General features: G+C 40.1%; 1 protein-coding gene across 1 annotated transcript in view; it reads right to left on the bottom strand.

The window, feature by feature from the left end:
• The window catches only part of LOC134353806 (spermatogenesis-associated protein 7-like), a 105645-nt gene that overhangs the window by 23111 nt on the left and 69348 nt on the right, over positions 1-13186 (bottom strand). Inside the window, exons 8-10 of the mRNA XM_063062263.1 lie at positions 3025-3078; positions 1315-1392; positions 61-118 (exon numbers count right to left, since the gene is read on the bottom strand). Coding sequence (XP_062918333.1) covers positions 61-118; positions 1315-1392; positions 3025-3078 — 190 coding nt within the window. The remainder of the gene's footprint in view (positions 1-60; positions 119-1314; positions 1393-3024; positions 3079-13186) is intronic.

A 13186-nucleotide genomic window follows, 5' to 3' on the forward strand; every position in this document is an offset into this window, starting at 1 on the left:
TTACATTGGATAAAATAACTGAATATTTTGAAAATACTGAACACAGAATTCTATACTCACTTCATCTAATCGATGCTTGTTTTCTTCTATTCGACGTTCAAATATATTTTCTAAAACCCTAAATAAAGATGAAGTTTTTTTTAACCCATTAGTAATATGTTCTCATTACAAAGAGTCACTTTGGTAAGTCAATGTGATAATTCTTTACAACACAGACAAGAGAAAATCTGCAGATGCTGGAGATCCAAGCAAAACACACAAAGTGCTGGAGGAACTCGGCAGACCGGGCAGCATCTATTGAAAAGAATAAACAGTTGACATATCGGGCCGACACTCTCATTAGGACTGGAGAAAAAGGATGAGAAGTTAGAGTAAAAAAGGTGGGAGGAGGAGGACAAAGGTAAAGCCCTTACTGAGGACAGAACGTTCTGCCTCAGAGAAGGGAAGGTCAGAAGGGATAGTGAAATTGAGGAAGGGGGAGGAACACCACCTGTATATGTATCCGTATAGAGGTCAACCAATCCATTCAATCACAAATGTAGTGTGCTTAAACACTGTATTAATGATGCACTCATCATAAATACTCAAAATTTCCCCTAGTCCAACATCATTTATATCTTTATATCTTACAATGTATGTTGGAGAAAAGAACTATACATAGTTAATTAAGGTCACAAATTTATCCGGCTGTATCTTAGGTACCCTTGTTTACCAATGTAGTATGCACCATCAACCTAATGTATTACTTAAATAAAAACAGAAAATGCTGGGAACACCTCACAGCTCAGTTAGCATGTGTGGAGAAACAGAATTAACATTACAGGTTCAAGTCACAACTAAGATGGAGAGAAAATAAGTCAGTATTAAGCATGATAGAAGGATGGATAGAACAATGGGAACATCTCTCAGAGGGTAAGACGCAGACATAATCTGTAAATGAGGTCATCTAGCTGGGGGTTAACAGAGCAGTTAAGGAAAGAGAATATGTTCCTTTACTACCAAGAGCTATGAAACAAGGACATTAGAGAACAGAAAAAGCAATGCAAAAATAGAAAATGCTATATTGTTTCTGCTTTAAGAAAAAAGTCATATACTCCCATACCAACTCCCCCTTCTAAGCGACTCATCACATATGAAGTGCTTTCTAGCTTTTCTAAGATTAAATTAACTGCTTCCATAAATACATTTTTTTAAGCAGGAAACCTCCAAACTGGTGACATCAACAAAACAAACTTAATTTATACCTAAAATTATTTAAATTAGAGGCATAGAGTGAAATTAGAAAGCTGTGCAATGTGGAAAATAAATTAATACCTGTTTGAAAATAATCCTCGAGTTAATATCTCGCTGGTGACATCAGAGATGAATTCCAGATACTTTAATTCCTCTTCCCTGGAGAAAAATGAACATCGGCAATGAATAATCTGTAAATACATTTGCTTGTAGCAGTAGAGAGCTGAAGAAAATAACAGCCAATTTAAATCATATTAACCATTTACAGAGTCTCAAGTGTATGGGTTTGAAACATACAATGTGATATATACTAATAAAACAATTAAAATAATCAGAACTGCAGAAACTGAAATATGAAGCAAAGATAGAAACACTGGAAGAATTCAGTCAGACAAGCATCATTTGTGGAAAGAGAAACTAACCAACACTTTTGATCAGAATTCCTTCCTCAGATCTGGTGAGATGTGAATGGGTAAACACGAGGAATTCTGCAGATGCTGGAAATTCAAGCAACACACATCAAAGTTGAAGAAGCATGAATGTGCCATTTTCCAGCAAAGCTAAAATTTGTAATGTAATAGGAAATGTTTACTAAAACAGAATATATCAAACAAAAACAGAAATATTGGAAGAATTCAGAAAGTCAAGAAGCATCTGAAGAAAAAGAAGTCAGTCAACATTTTTGATCCTATCAGGAGATAAAGAGCATGTATATCGAGAATGAGTCTCAGTACCCATGCTGCTGATCACCTGATGAAAATGAGTCTCAAACTTCATCCTTTGATCAGAAGAGACATAAGAGACTGCAGATGCCAGAATCTGGAGAAAAAATAAACTGCTGGAGTAACACAGCATATGTGGAGGCAAAGTGTTCACAGCAACTTTGAGATGTGAATGGGGGATGGATAGTGGAGGATTTACAGTTTTCAAAGTAGAGTTGGGGGAGCAGAGACGTGTAAGACAAAAAGCCAGATGGGTTAAGACCTATCAGATGAAAAAAAAACTGCTGGAGGGTCTCGGCCTGAAACGTCGACTGCGCTTCTTCCTATAGATGCTGCCTGGCCTGCTGCGTTCACCAGCAACTTTGATGTATGTTGCTGGAGGAACTCACTGGGTTAGCCAGAATCTGTGGAGGCAAAGGGATAGTTGATGTTTTGGGTCGAGGCCCTGCATCTGGAATAATCGAGACATTAGTTTTGATGCAAGTTCTTGATCTAAAATGTCGACCAACACTTTGCCTCCACAGATGCTGTGTTACTCCAGCAGTTTATTTTTTGCTCCAGATTCTGGCATCTGCAGTCTCTTACGTCTCTTCTGATCAAAGGATGAAGTTTGAGACTCATTTTCATCAGGTGATCAGCAGCATGGGTACTGAGACTCATTCTCGATACACATGCTCTTTATCTCCTGATAGGATCAAAAATGTTGATTGACTTCTTTTTCTTCAGAAGCTTCTTGACTTTCTGAATTCTTCCAATATTTCTGTTTTTGTTTGATATATTCTGTTTTAGTAAACATTTCCTATTACATTACAAATTTTAGCTTTGCTGGAAAATGGCACATTTATGCTTCTTCAAGTCTTTGCAAGACGCTAACAATATTATTATGCCCAAGGAAAATACTGACATCATTGCAAAATTGCTGGCATTAGAAAAAACAATTAACATATTAAAAATATATCTCATCAAAGGAGAGCAGAAAATCAAACCACCTCAAGAATTCTGTGTTAATATTTTGAAAGGTTTTGCTGGAAATTACAACCATAATTAAATCAAATGTTTTAATACTTACTCAGCCTCAATTTTTCTCATAATTGGTGACTTGATTCTATTGTTTGACGATGACCTAATGGATTAAAGAGAAAATAAGTGATTAGACGAAGCAAGTAACTTGAAAAATTAACATAGTTTAAGCTATAGTAACCTGCAATATTTCTTTATTGCATCAGCTTCTACTCTTTTAATTCACTGTTATTGTTTAAAGTACTCAACATAACAAGAGTTTGATTTCTACAATTTTATTTCACTGAAATTCCAGTAACATTTTTTGCACTGATGTACACTTAAATAAAATATGTAGGCTGTATGTGAATTAAAATAACTATTAAATAGAAATATTTCAAATTCCATTGGACATTAGTTTTTACTAAAGACTCATTTGTCAATAACATAGTTGTTTACTGAAGTAAAGTTTCAAAATATTTTAAATGTTTTGAAGTTCAAAGTACATTTATTATCAAAGAACCTTTATTATACAACCTTGAGATATATCTTCTTAGAGGCAGCCACAAAACAAAGAAACCCAATAGAACCCATTAAAAAAGACTGTTAAACACCCAATGTGCAAAGATAAAAGAACAAATCTTGCAAATTGGGTTATTCATTGGTAGAAGCTTCTTGGTAGTTAATGAGCAGGCCTCATTTATTTTAACTTGGTTTGGTTTGGGAATTAAGATTTAGATTTATCAATTTAGATCTTAGTCTTTGGGTACTAAATCCAAATAGTGATTTTTCCTTACTCCCAGTGAGACAAAGCTTTGGAAATGCACTGATTATGAAAAACCCGCTGAACTGTTTTGAGTTTTTTTTTAAAAAACCTAGAATAGTACATTTCTTACACTGGACAGCAATTTTTTTCAAAAGTTTCTTCAGAAAAGTTTTTGTGGTTATAATAGACTTGTATCATGTAGAAATTTGGAGAGACGAAATTAACTTTTATTGACTATAATGTGTTTAATTGCATAATGGTGCTGATGCTTTGCAATAGTTCAACTAAGTTAAAAGTATTTTGTTAATGGTTTTCATTTGTACTCAGTGTTTGAGGCTTCTCACTTAAGTATCCAACAATAATCAGCCAGCATTGATGCCAGCTACCCTGATTCGGTTCTCCATGACCACAATGTCCTGGTGAAACCTTTCACCATTCTTGTCCTTGACAGCACCAAGATTTGCAGGGAAAAAGTCTAAATGGGAATTCAGAAAATGAATCTTTAGTGATATGGTGTACTTCATATGCTTGAAGCATGTTGTCTACCAGCTGTATGTAGTTTGGTGCTATGTAGTTGACAAGAAATTTTTCAACAACATCCTCAAACGCCTTCCCTGCGATTTTCTCCCATCCCACTAGAGGTTCTTTGAATTGCCTGCCATTGAGGACCTGTTTGATTTAAGGACCAACAAAAATGCCTTCCTTAATTCTGGCATCAATTATTCTGGGAAACATCTGTCTTAAATATCAAAATCCTTCATGGAAATTTTTGTGCCTGATGACAGCAGAATCCATCCTTATAGTCCTGACCCCAGTAATTCTACCTTTGCTTTTGACAAACCCAGTTCTCTGACCAGGTTATTTAACTCAGGCTGAGTTGTCAGATGAGACAGATGAGATTTTAAGCATATACTCGCCACTCGTGGCTGTTGCAAATTTGACGAGACACTTTGCTATCACTGCTACTCCTGAAAATACAATACCTTATTTTAATGAGTGCACACAATATGCTATGCATACCGTTTACATGTATATTGGTGATTGCAAACCAATACACATGTAAATGCAATGCATAGAACAATGTGTGCATGATGCTTTTATAGCCTTTCTAAAACCTGTTCTGCCATGCAGCATCTGCCCTGCCGAAGCATGCCCAGGCACGCTTGGACAAGATAGTAAACTTTTCAACTTACATTGTGGGCAACATTTCAATTGACTTGAATTATGAATTGAAATAACAAATATAGGCAATTTTTTTTAAAAAAGGGTACGCGATAGGGAAATTTCATGGTGATTTTCATGATCAGCAACCTAAAATCCATAAGGTACACCCAAGAGTATTCAAGAAGCAAATTCTTTGCCTTCCAGTGTTACCAAAGTACATATACAGTATACAATCCTGAGATTTGTCCTCCTGCAGGCAGCCACAAAACAGGGAAATACCATGGAAACCAGTTAAAAGAAAACATTAAACTTCAACGTACTAAAAAAAAGAACAAATCACACAAACACCAAAAAGCAGGCAAATAACACAAGGAATATTAAACATCAAACTGCAGAGACCCCGAAATGGTCCATAAGTAAAATCCACCAAGTCAGTTCAGTTTAGCATTGTCAATGACTGCAGGCCTGAATGGCAGAGCCAGTAACACATTGAAATGACGCCATCAAATCACGAAAGTACGAAAAGAGTAACCAGAATCACATGGAACAGAAACTGCAGAGTCGTGCAAAACAAGTTGGAGCACATTCAGCGCGGAGGACATTAAAGATAAAACCACGAAGTCCTCCGAAAAGGACTCCCACAGCCATGAGGCACGCCGCTGAACTTTTTGAACCTGCACCCTCCTTCAGCAGGAGTGAGAGGGACATCGGTCAAACACAGGAGCTGATGATGAGTTTGCATTCCACCATTAAGAAACAATGGCCGCACACTCTTCTCCCAACCTCGCCAAGTGACCGAGGAGATAGCAAAGCACCAGATGGAGGTGGTGGTGGTAGTGGTGGGAGGAGGAGCTGCTGCTGCCTGCAGAACGTCACCATTGGTCACATCAGAAAATACAATACACAGAAATGATAGGCTCCCTAATAGCACTGAGGAATAAAGGGTCTGAGTCCTGAGCAACACACAAATTGTTGGAGGGACTTAGCAAATCGGGCAAAATCTATGGAGGGGAATAATCTGTCAATATTTTGGACTAAGACACTTCATCAGAACTGGAAATGAAGGGATAAAAGCCAGAATAAGAATGTAGGAGGAAGGAATGGAGTACAAGATAGCAGGTGATAGAAGAGCTGGGGGGTGGAAGGTGGGTGGGTGCATAGATAGATAGATAGATAGATATACCTTATTAATCCCAGGGGAAATTTGGTTTCGTTACAGCCGCACCAACCAAGAATAGAGCGTAAATATAGCAACACAAAAAACCCCAACAATCAAACACCAAAATGCAAGCTATGCCGGATGGAAAATAAGTCCAGGACCAGTCTATTGGCTCAGGGTGTCCGACCCTCCACGGGAGGAGCTGCACGTTCGATGGCCACAGGCAGGAACGACCTCCCGTGCCGCCAAGTGTTGTATCGCGGTGGAATGTGGCCGAAGTCCAACAGTAAAAAGTTCAATATCTGGTCTACAAACACGTTCCTCGATCGTAATATACCCCAGATTGCACCATCCGTTGTTAGCCAGAACAGTAAGCACCGAACTCCTTTACGCTTACTGCTCTCAGTGCACTTCCGGTCAGTCGGAATGGTATTACCCACCGAACTCCTCTTCTCCAAAGGTCTCTGTTGTCTTGACCTGGTCCTCTTTCCTCGGCTTTGTGATACCCCTCTGTGTGTTTTCCTCCGGATTTCAGCAGGGGTGTCCACCGCTCTGTTCGCTAAGCCGGCCGGGTTTTGCTGGTCCGTGAAGTACACAATGCGACCTTGCTTCTGTCCCGCGTATCGGGATGTAACCAGTTCCAGCGAAAACCCAAATAAAACTCTCTCTACCAGCACGTTAGAGAGGGTGCAGCTTCGACGTGTTACCGAGAGAAAAAAAATACAAAAAATAACGTAAATTAAAAAGTAAGAAGAAGAAAGTAAGAATAGATCGGAACGGCTGTACCAGGCTGCATGCACGACTGGTGCATGCGCACTTTAGTGGATGAAGTAAGTAAGAAGCTGAAAAAGGATAGATGGAAGAAATAAAGGGCTGAAGAAGGAGTAATCTAACATGACAGGACAGTGGACCATGAAAGAACAGTAATGATGATGATGATGATGAGGTCAACTCAGACCTGAGAGGCCAGCGTCGGGCACTTTCATGCCTGACAAGGCGCAGTTCGAAAGGCTGTGTGGGGCGCCACTCCTCACACAGACATTTCACAGTATTATTTTACGAGGCCGAGTTGCGAGCTCGACATCAACCCGGCGCAGATGCAGAGTACGCACGGGAGCGGTCTGTCACTGGATCGAACTCAGGAACCTCCGTTCTCAAGTCCAGCGCTGATCTCACTGCACCACCAGCTGACAACAAAGAACAGTAAGGAGACGGTGAACTAGAGGGAAATGATGGGCAATTTAGGAGAAGGGGTGAGAGGGTAACCAGAATGGGGAATGGAAATAGAGAGAAGGAGAGAAATTATTGGAAGTTAGAGAAATCAATGTTCATGCCATCAGGTTGGAGGTTACACAGATATATGTAGTGTTGCTCCAACTTTACTGTGGCCTCATCGTGGCAGTAAGGGAGACCATGGACATGTAACACCCTGGGAAAAGTTTCACTGTTAATGTAATAGTTTCTCTGTAGCAGCAGTGTTTGGGTTTTGACTAGAGATAACGGGGGCTTTGGAATGTGCAGTGTCCCATGAGGGGAGTGTTTTCTTTCTTGATGCCAGAACGGAGAGGTCATAGACTGCAGGACGGAGTGACTTGGAATGGGGTTGGGAGTTGACGACGTCCGGGGAAAATCGATGGAGAACGAATGGACAGGAAAATCGTGAGCTTCAATTTGCACATTAGACTGTTTCATTAAAATGGGCCCTTTTACTTTTTGTTTTCTTTGCTAACCCTACAGTCAAATTAAGAGTTATAAAGCTCAATCATTTATTTGCATATGGGGTGTACTGTTAGTTATTTTGTGGTACTGATTTGTAACAGGGGAAAACATCACATAGCATCCACACAAACAAGATTTCACAAGTTTGGCGGGGCCAGAGACTGTCTTCCCCTAGACATATCCACTAGCCGAACCTGAGGGTTACAGACAGATCTGTCAGAATGGGAATGGGAAGTCAAATTAGAATACATAGCCACTAGGAGATCCTGCCATTTGCAATGGATGGAGTGAAGGTGCTTGGCAAAGCGATCTCGCAATCAGTGTTGGATCGCATTAAGGTACAGGAGGCCACATTGGGAGCACTAGATACAATACATGACCCCGAACAATTCGCAGGTGAAGTGTCACCTCAGCTGGAAGGACTGTTTGGGGTTTTAAATGGTGTAGGGGTAGGTATAGCACTTAACACACTTGTAGAGATAAGTGCCAGAATGATCAGTGGGGAGGGATGAGTGAGTAAGGGAGTCATGAACTCAGTAATCCCTACGGAAGGTGGAGAGTGGGGGAAGGAAAAGATTGCCTAGTGGTAGGAATCCCTTTGGAGGTGGCTGAAATTACAGAGAATGAAGTGCTGTGTACAGAAGCTCGTGGGGTGGCAGTTAAGGACAGGGGGAACGTTATCCTTGTTATGATGGTGGGAGTAGGGGTGAGGGCAGATCATTTGGAAGTGGAGGAGATGAGGATGAGAGCAGCATCAATGGTGGTGGAAGGAAACCCTGTTCTTTGAAATAAGATTTCTCATATGTTCTAAAATGGAAAGCCTCATCCTGAGAACACTTAAGTACAACTTTCCCTCCTCCCCCCACCCCTTCACTGAACTGAGGGGAGACTGATAAAAGATTTTTAAATTATGAGAGACATAAATAAAGTAGTCAGAATATTTTCACCAAGATAGAGACGTCAAACACAAGAGGATATGCTTTTAAGGTTAAAGGGATGAAATTTTAAAAAATACAAGAGGGGCAAGTTCTCTTTTGCTCAAAGAGTGTTAGGTCCCTGGAATGGGTTACCAGGGTGGTACTGGAAACAGGTAAATTGGTGGAATTTAAGAGGCTTTTATTTCAACACACGAAGAGAATGGAGGGATATGGGAGATATTCAGGAGGAGGTCATTTAGTATAAATTGGCAACAGGATCAGTCCAGTGCTGTACTATTCTATATTTTATGTTCAGGAATGACTGCACAGGCTTGTGCTCTTCTCTCTGAATAAATGACTAAGAGGAGAGAACACAAGGGTTTTCAATGAAAGTATTTAATAGAGCTTAGAAAATAAATTCCACACTTGGCTGCGTTCAGAACAAGTGAACACAAATATTGATTGACGCTAACACTTAAAGATTGATGCTAACAGAATAAACTAACAATTTAGGAGACACTTCTCAGTTCAAAAAGTGGTAAGTGCATGAAAAACTCTGCTGTATAAAGTGTAAGTTAAATTGATTTGACAAATTTAAAAACTGGCTTGATGTACCCGAGAGGGAAGGAAAAGCAAGTGATACAGGCAGGGTGGGAACAGGTGATTAAAGTGGAAAGAAGCCTGTGTGGAATAAAAATACTGGCAAGACCAGAGTCAAATGACATATTTCTACATTACAGATTCTTTTGTAGAAGGAATGGAATGTTAACCAGTGAAAAGTGTCACAAAAGTATTAATAGAATTAATGTGTAATTTGTTAATTTAAGTGAAATTTAAACAGGCTAAGGAATCTTCAGACAATTTTAACAATAGATTTCCCCCACTTTTGAAAATGTAACCATCGAGACACATTAAGAATTTCTGTCATCACATAGGGAAGTCAACTGGAGTCTTATCTGCTTCAAAAACATTCACATTAGATTGCTTGATATACTAATTGCAAAAGAGACCTTGATCAGAAAGAATAGGTGGCAATTTTTAATTGTTTCCTAGAAACATCTGGATGTAGTTAAGATTTAAGGAATAACTTTACTCACTGTATACATATACATGTAATGGGAATTTGCTGTTGTGTGCTGGTGCAACATGCAACAATTATAAATAATAAAAAAATTATAAAAATATATAAAAAAAGCTACTACTGATACATTTTGTTATAAATAAGATTGATCGCTTGCATAAAAATTTATGAATTAAATGCAAGAGTAGGCTACTTGATCCCTTGAGCTGTTCTGCTGTTTACTCAGATCATGGGTGATCTGCTTGAGACCTCAATTCTGCATTCTTGCCAACTATAAAGTGAAAAAGGGTAGCTAAAGTGAATATGTGTCCCTTGGAGGACAAGAAGGGGGAATTGATATTGGGTAATAAGGAAATGGACAAGACTTTAAATGGCTATTTTGTGTCAGGCTTCACGGTGCAGGACACATCTAACATACCAAAGAGAGATGTTATGGATTTGATGGGAGGTCAGAACCTCAATATAATAGCTATCACTAAAGAGATAGTGCTGAGCAAACTTGTGGGCCTGAAGATACATAAGTCTCCTGGTCCTGATGGAATGCATCCCAGGATACTGAAAGAAATGGCAGAAGTTATAGTAGAGGCTTTGGTGATGATTTACCAAAATTCTCTGGACTCTGGGCAAGTCCCGGTGGATTGGAAGATGGTGAATATCACACCACTGTTCAAAAAAAAGATGTAGGCAAAAGGCAGGTTAGTTTAACATCTGTAGTTGGGAAAATGCTTGAAACTATCATTAAAGAAGAAATAGCGAGGCATTTGGAAAGAAATGGATCCATCAGGCAGTCACAGCATGGATTCAGCAAAGGCAGGTCCCGTTAGACAAACTTATTGAAGTTCTTTGAGTATATAATGAGCACAGTGGATAGAGGGGAATAGATGGATGTTATTTACTTGGATTTCCAGAAGGCTTTCGACAAGGTGCCACATAAAAGATTTATCCATAAGATAAGGATGCATAGAGTTGAGGGTAATGTATTATCATGGATAGAGGATTGGTTAACTAATAGAAAGCAGAGAGTTGGGATACATGATGTTACTCTGGTTGGCAATCAGTGGTGAGCGGTGTGTCGCAGGGGTCGGTTCTGGGCCAGCAACTATTCACGATATACATTAATGATCTGGAAGAGGGCGCCAAGTATCTAAGCTTGCTGATGATACTAAATTGAGTGGAAATGCAAATTATGCAGAAGATACGGAGATTCTGCAGAGAGATATAGATAGGTTAAGCGAGTAGGAAAAGGTCTGGCAGACAGAGTACAATGTTGGCAAATGCCAGATCATCTACTTTGGAAGGAAGAATGAAAGAGCAGATTATTATTTAAATGGCAAAAAAATTGCAGCATGCTGCAGTACAGAGCGACTTGGGAGTGCTTGTGCATGAATCACAAAAGGTTAGTTTGCAGGTACAGCAGGCTATCAAGAAGGCAAATATAATATTGGCCTTCATTGCTAGAGGGATTGAACTTAAGAGCAGAGAGGTTAGACTGCAACTGTACAGGGTACTGGTGAGGCCATACCTGGAGTACTATGTGCAGTTCTGGTGTCCTTACTTGAAGAAGGTTATACTGACTTTGGAGGCGGTGCAGAGGGGGCTTACCAGGTTGAATCCAGAGATGAGGGGGTTAGACTATATGGAGCGATTGAGTTGCCTGGGACTGTACTTGCCGGGATTCAGAAGAATTAAAGGAGATCTTATGGAAACATATAAAATTGTGAAGGGGGTAGATGAGATAGAGGCAGGAAAGTTGTTTACACTAGTAGGTGAGACTAGAACTAAGCCTCAAGATTCAGGGAGTAGATTTAGGATGGAGATGAGAAGGAACTACTTTTCCCAAAGAATGGTGAATCTGTGGGATTCTCTGCCCAATGAAGCAGTGGAGACTGCCTCAGTAAATATATTTAAGACAAGGTTGGATAGATTTTTGCATAGTAGCGCAACTAAGGGTTATGAGGAAAAGGCAGGCAGGTGGAGATGAGTCCATGGCCAGATCAGCCATTATCTTATTGAATGATGGAGCAGGCCTGACAGGCCAGATGGCCTACTCCTGCACTTATTTCTTACGTCCTTATGGTCTAACTCCCAGGAAATTTTCACCCTTACCTATCAAGAATGTTATCTGTCTCTACCATAAAAATAATGAAAGATTCTTCTTTCACTATCCTTTGAAGGAGAGAGTTCCAAAGACTCATAATCCTCTGAGAGAACAAAAAAATATGCTTAAACTACATCTCAGATCACTTTTTATTCCAACTGTTATCCTCCAGTTCTGGATTCTCTCACAAAAAAAACCCCAAGGATTTTATTTGTTTCAATCAAATTCCCACTCATTATATAATATCTGGCACGTAAAGGCCCAGACAGTCCAATCACCTCTCATTAGTTAACCCAGCCATTCCAAGTATTAGTCTGGTAAACCTTCTCTAAACTGCTCTGCATACATTAAGACATCGATACCAATAATACACACAGTATTTCAAATATGATCCTATCAATAATAGCTTCAAGCTATCCTGTTCAGTTGACATTGAAAGTTTTTAAATTTCAGCAAAATGGCACTGCGACTGGTCACAGCGACTTCTACGGAGTCAACAAAAGGTGCTACCGTTCCACTTAAATATACGTTTAATGATCACAAGATTCTGCTATATGTTAAGAACTCAAAGGACTGGAGGTCTACACCATTACAGCGAGCTGCTCACTGACGGAGATAATGAAGGAGCTGCGCAATGTGCTGCTGCCCAAGTCGTTGGAGGCTCACAGTCAAATAGTGAGTGGCTGTCATGGTCTCTTTTTCTGTGATCGTAAAACTCCTTTGGATATTGTTAATTTGGTATGCAGCAAGCTAAATTCACTGATTTAATGGATGCAAGCAGAGGTGGATTGAGGTGGCCTAACTCTCAGTTGTAGCATGGACTAGGCCTGAGGCCATGGTGTCGTCTGTTTGCAGCCACCTGGAGTGAGAGGATGAAGCCACTGTGCTTCACCGGGGCAGTGTGGCACGGTTTCCAGAACAGAGTCGGACCTGCCCTCCCAGGGGTTCGCTCGGCAAAAAACAAGCTTTGTCGTGGCCGACTGCAGATTTTTTAGCAGCACTCAATGGACTTGGGCTTCAAGCTACAGGGTCACTTGCTTTTTAGCCGCAGGAGGAGAGGCGTAGGAGCCATGGTACTCTATTAGGGGCGGCATAGCACAGTTGTAGTGACTGAAGATTTAAAATGGACTGATGGGTCTGGACTATATACATATATATTTGTCTGGTTGGGTTTTTACTAACATTCTATATGTGCTTGTATGTACGAGAACTGGGCCTCAAAGTCACAGATTCACCTAGTGGGAGTCGGAGCGATGACTGGCCCTCAAAGCCATGGTACCGCCTGGTGGGCATCGGGGACCAGTCGACAGATATCAGTGGGCTATGGG

The sequence above is a fragment of the Mobula hypostoma genome, chromosome 1 (genome assembly GCF_963921235.1).
Source record: "Mobula hypostoma chromosome 1, sMobHyp1.1, whole genome shotgun sequence".
Classification (NCBI taxonomy): domain Eukaryota; kingdom Metazoa; phylum Chordata; class Chondrichthyes; order Myliobatiformes; family Myliobatidae; genus Mobula; species Mobula hypostoma.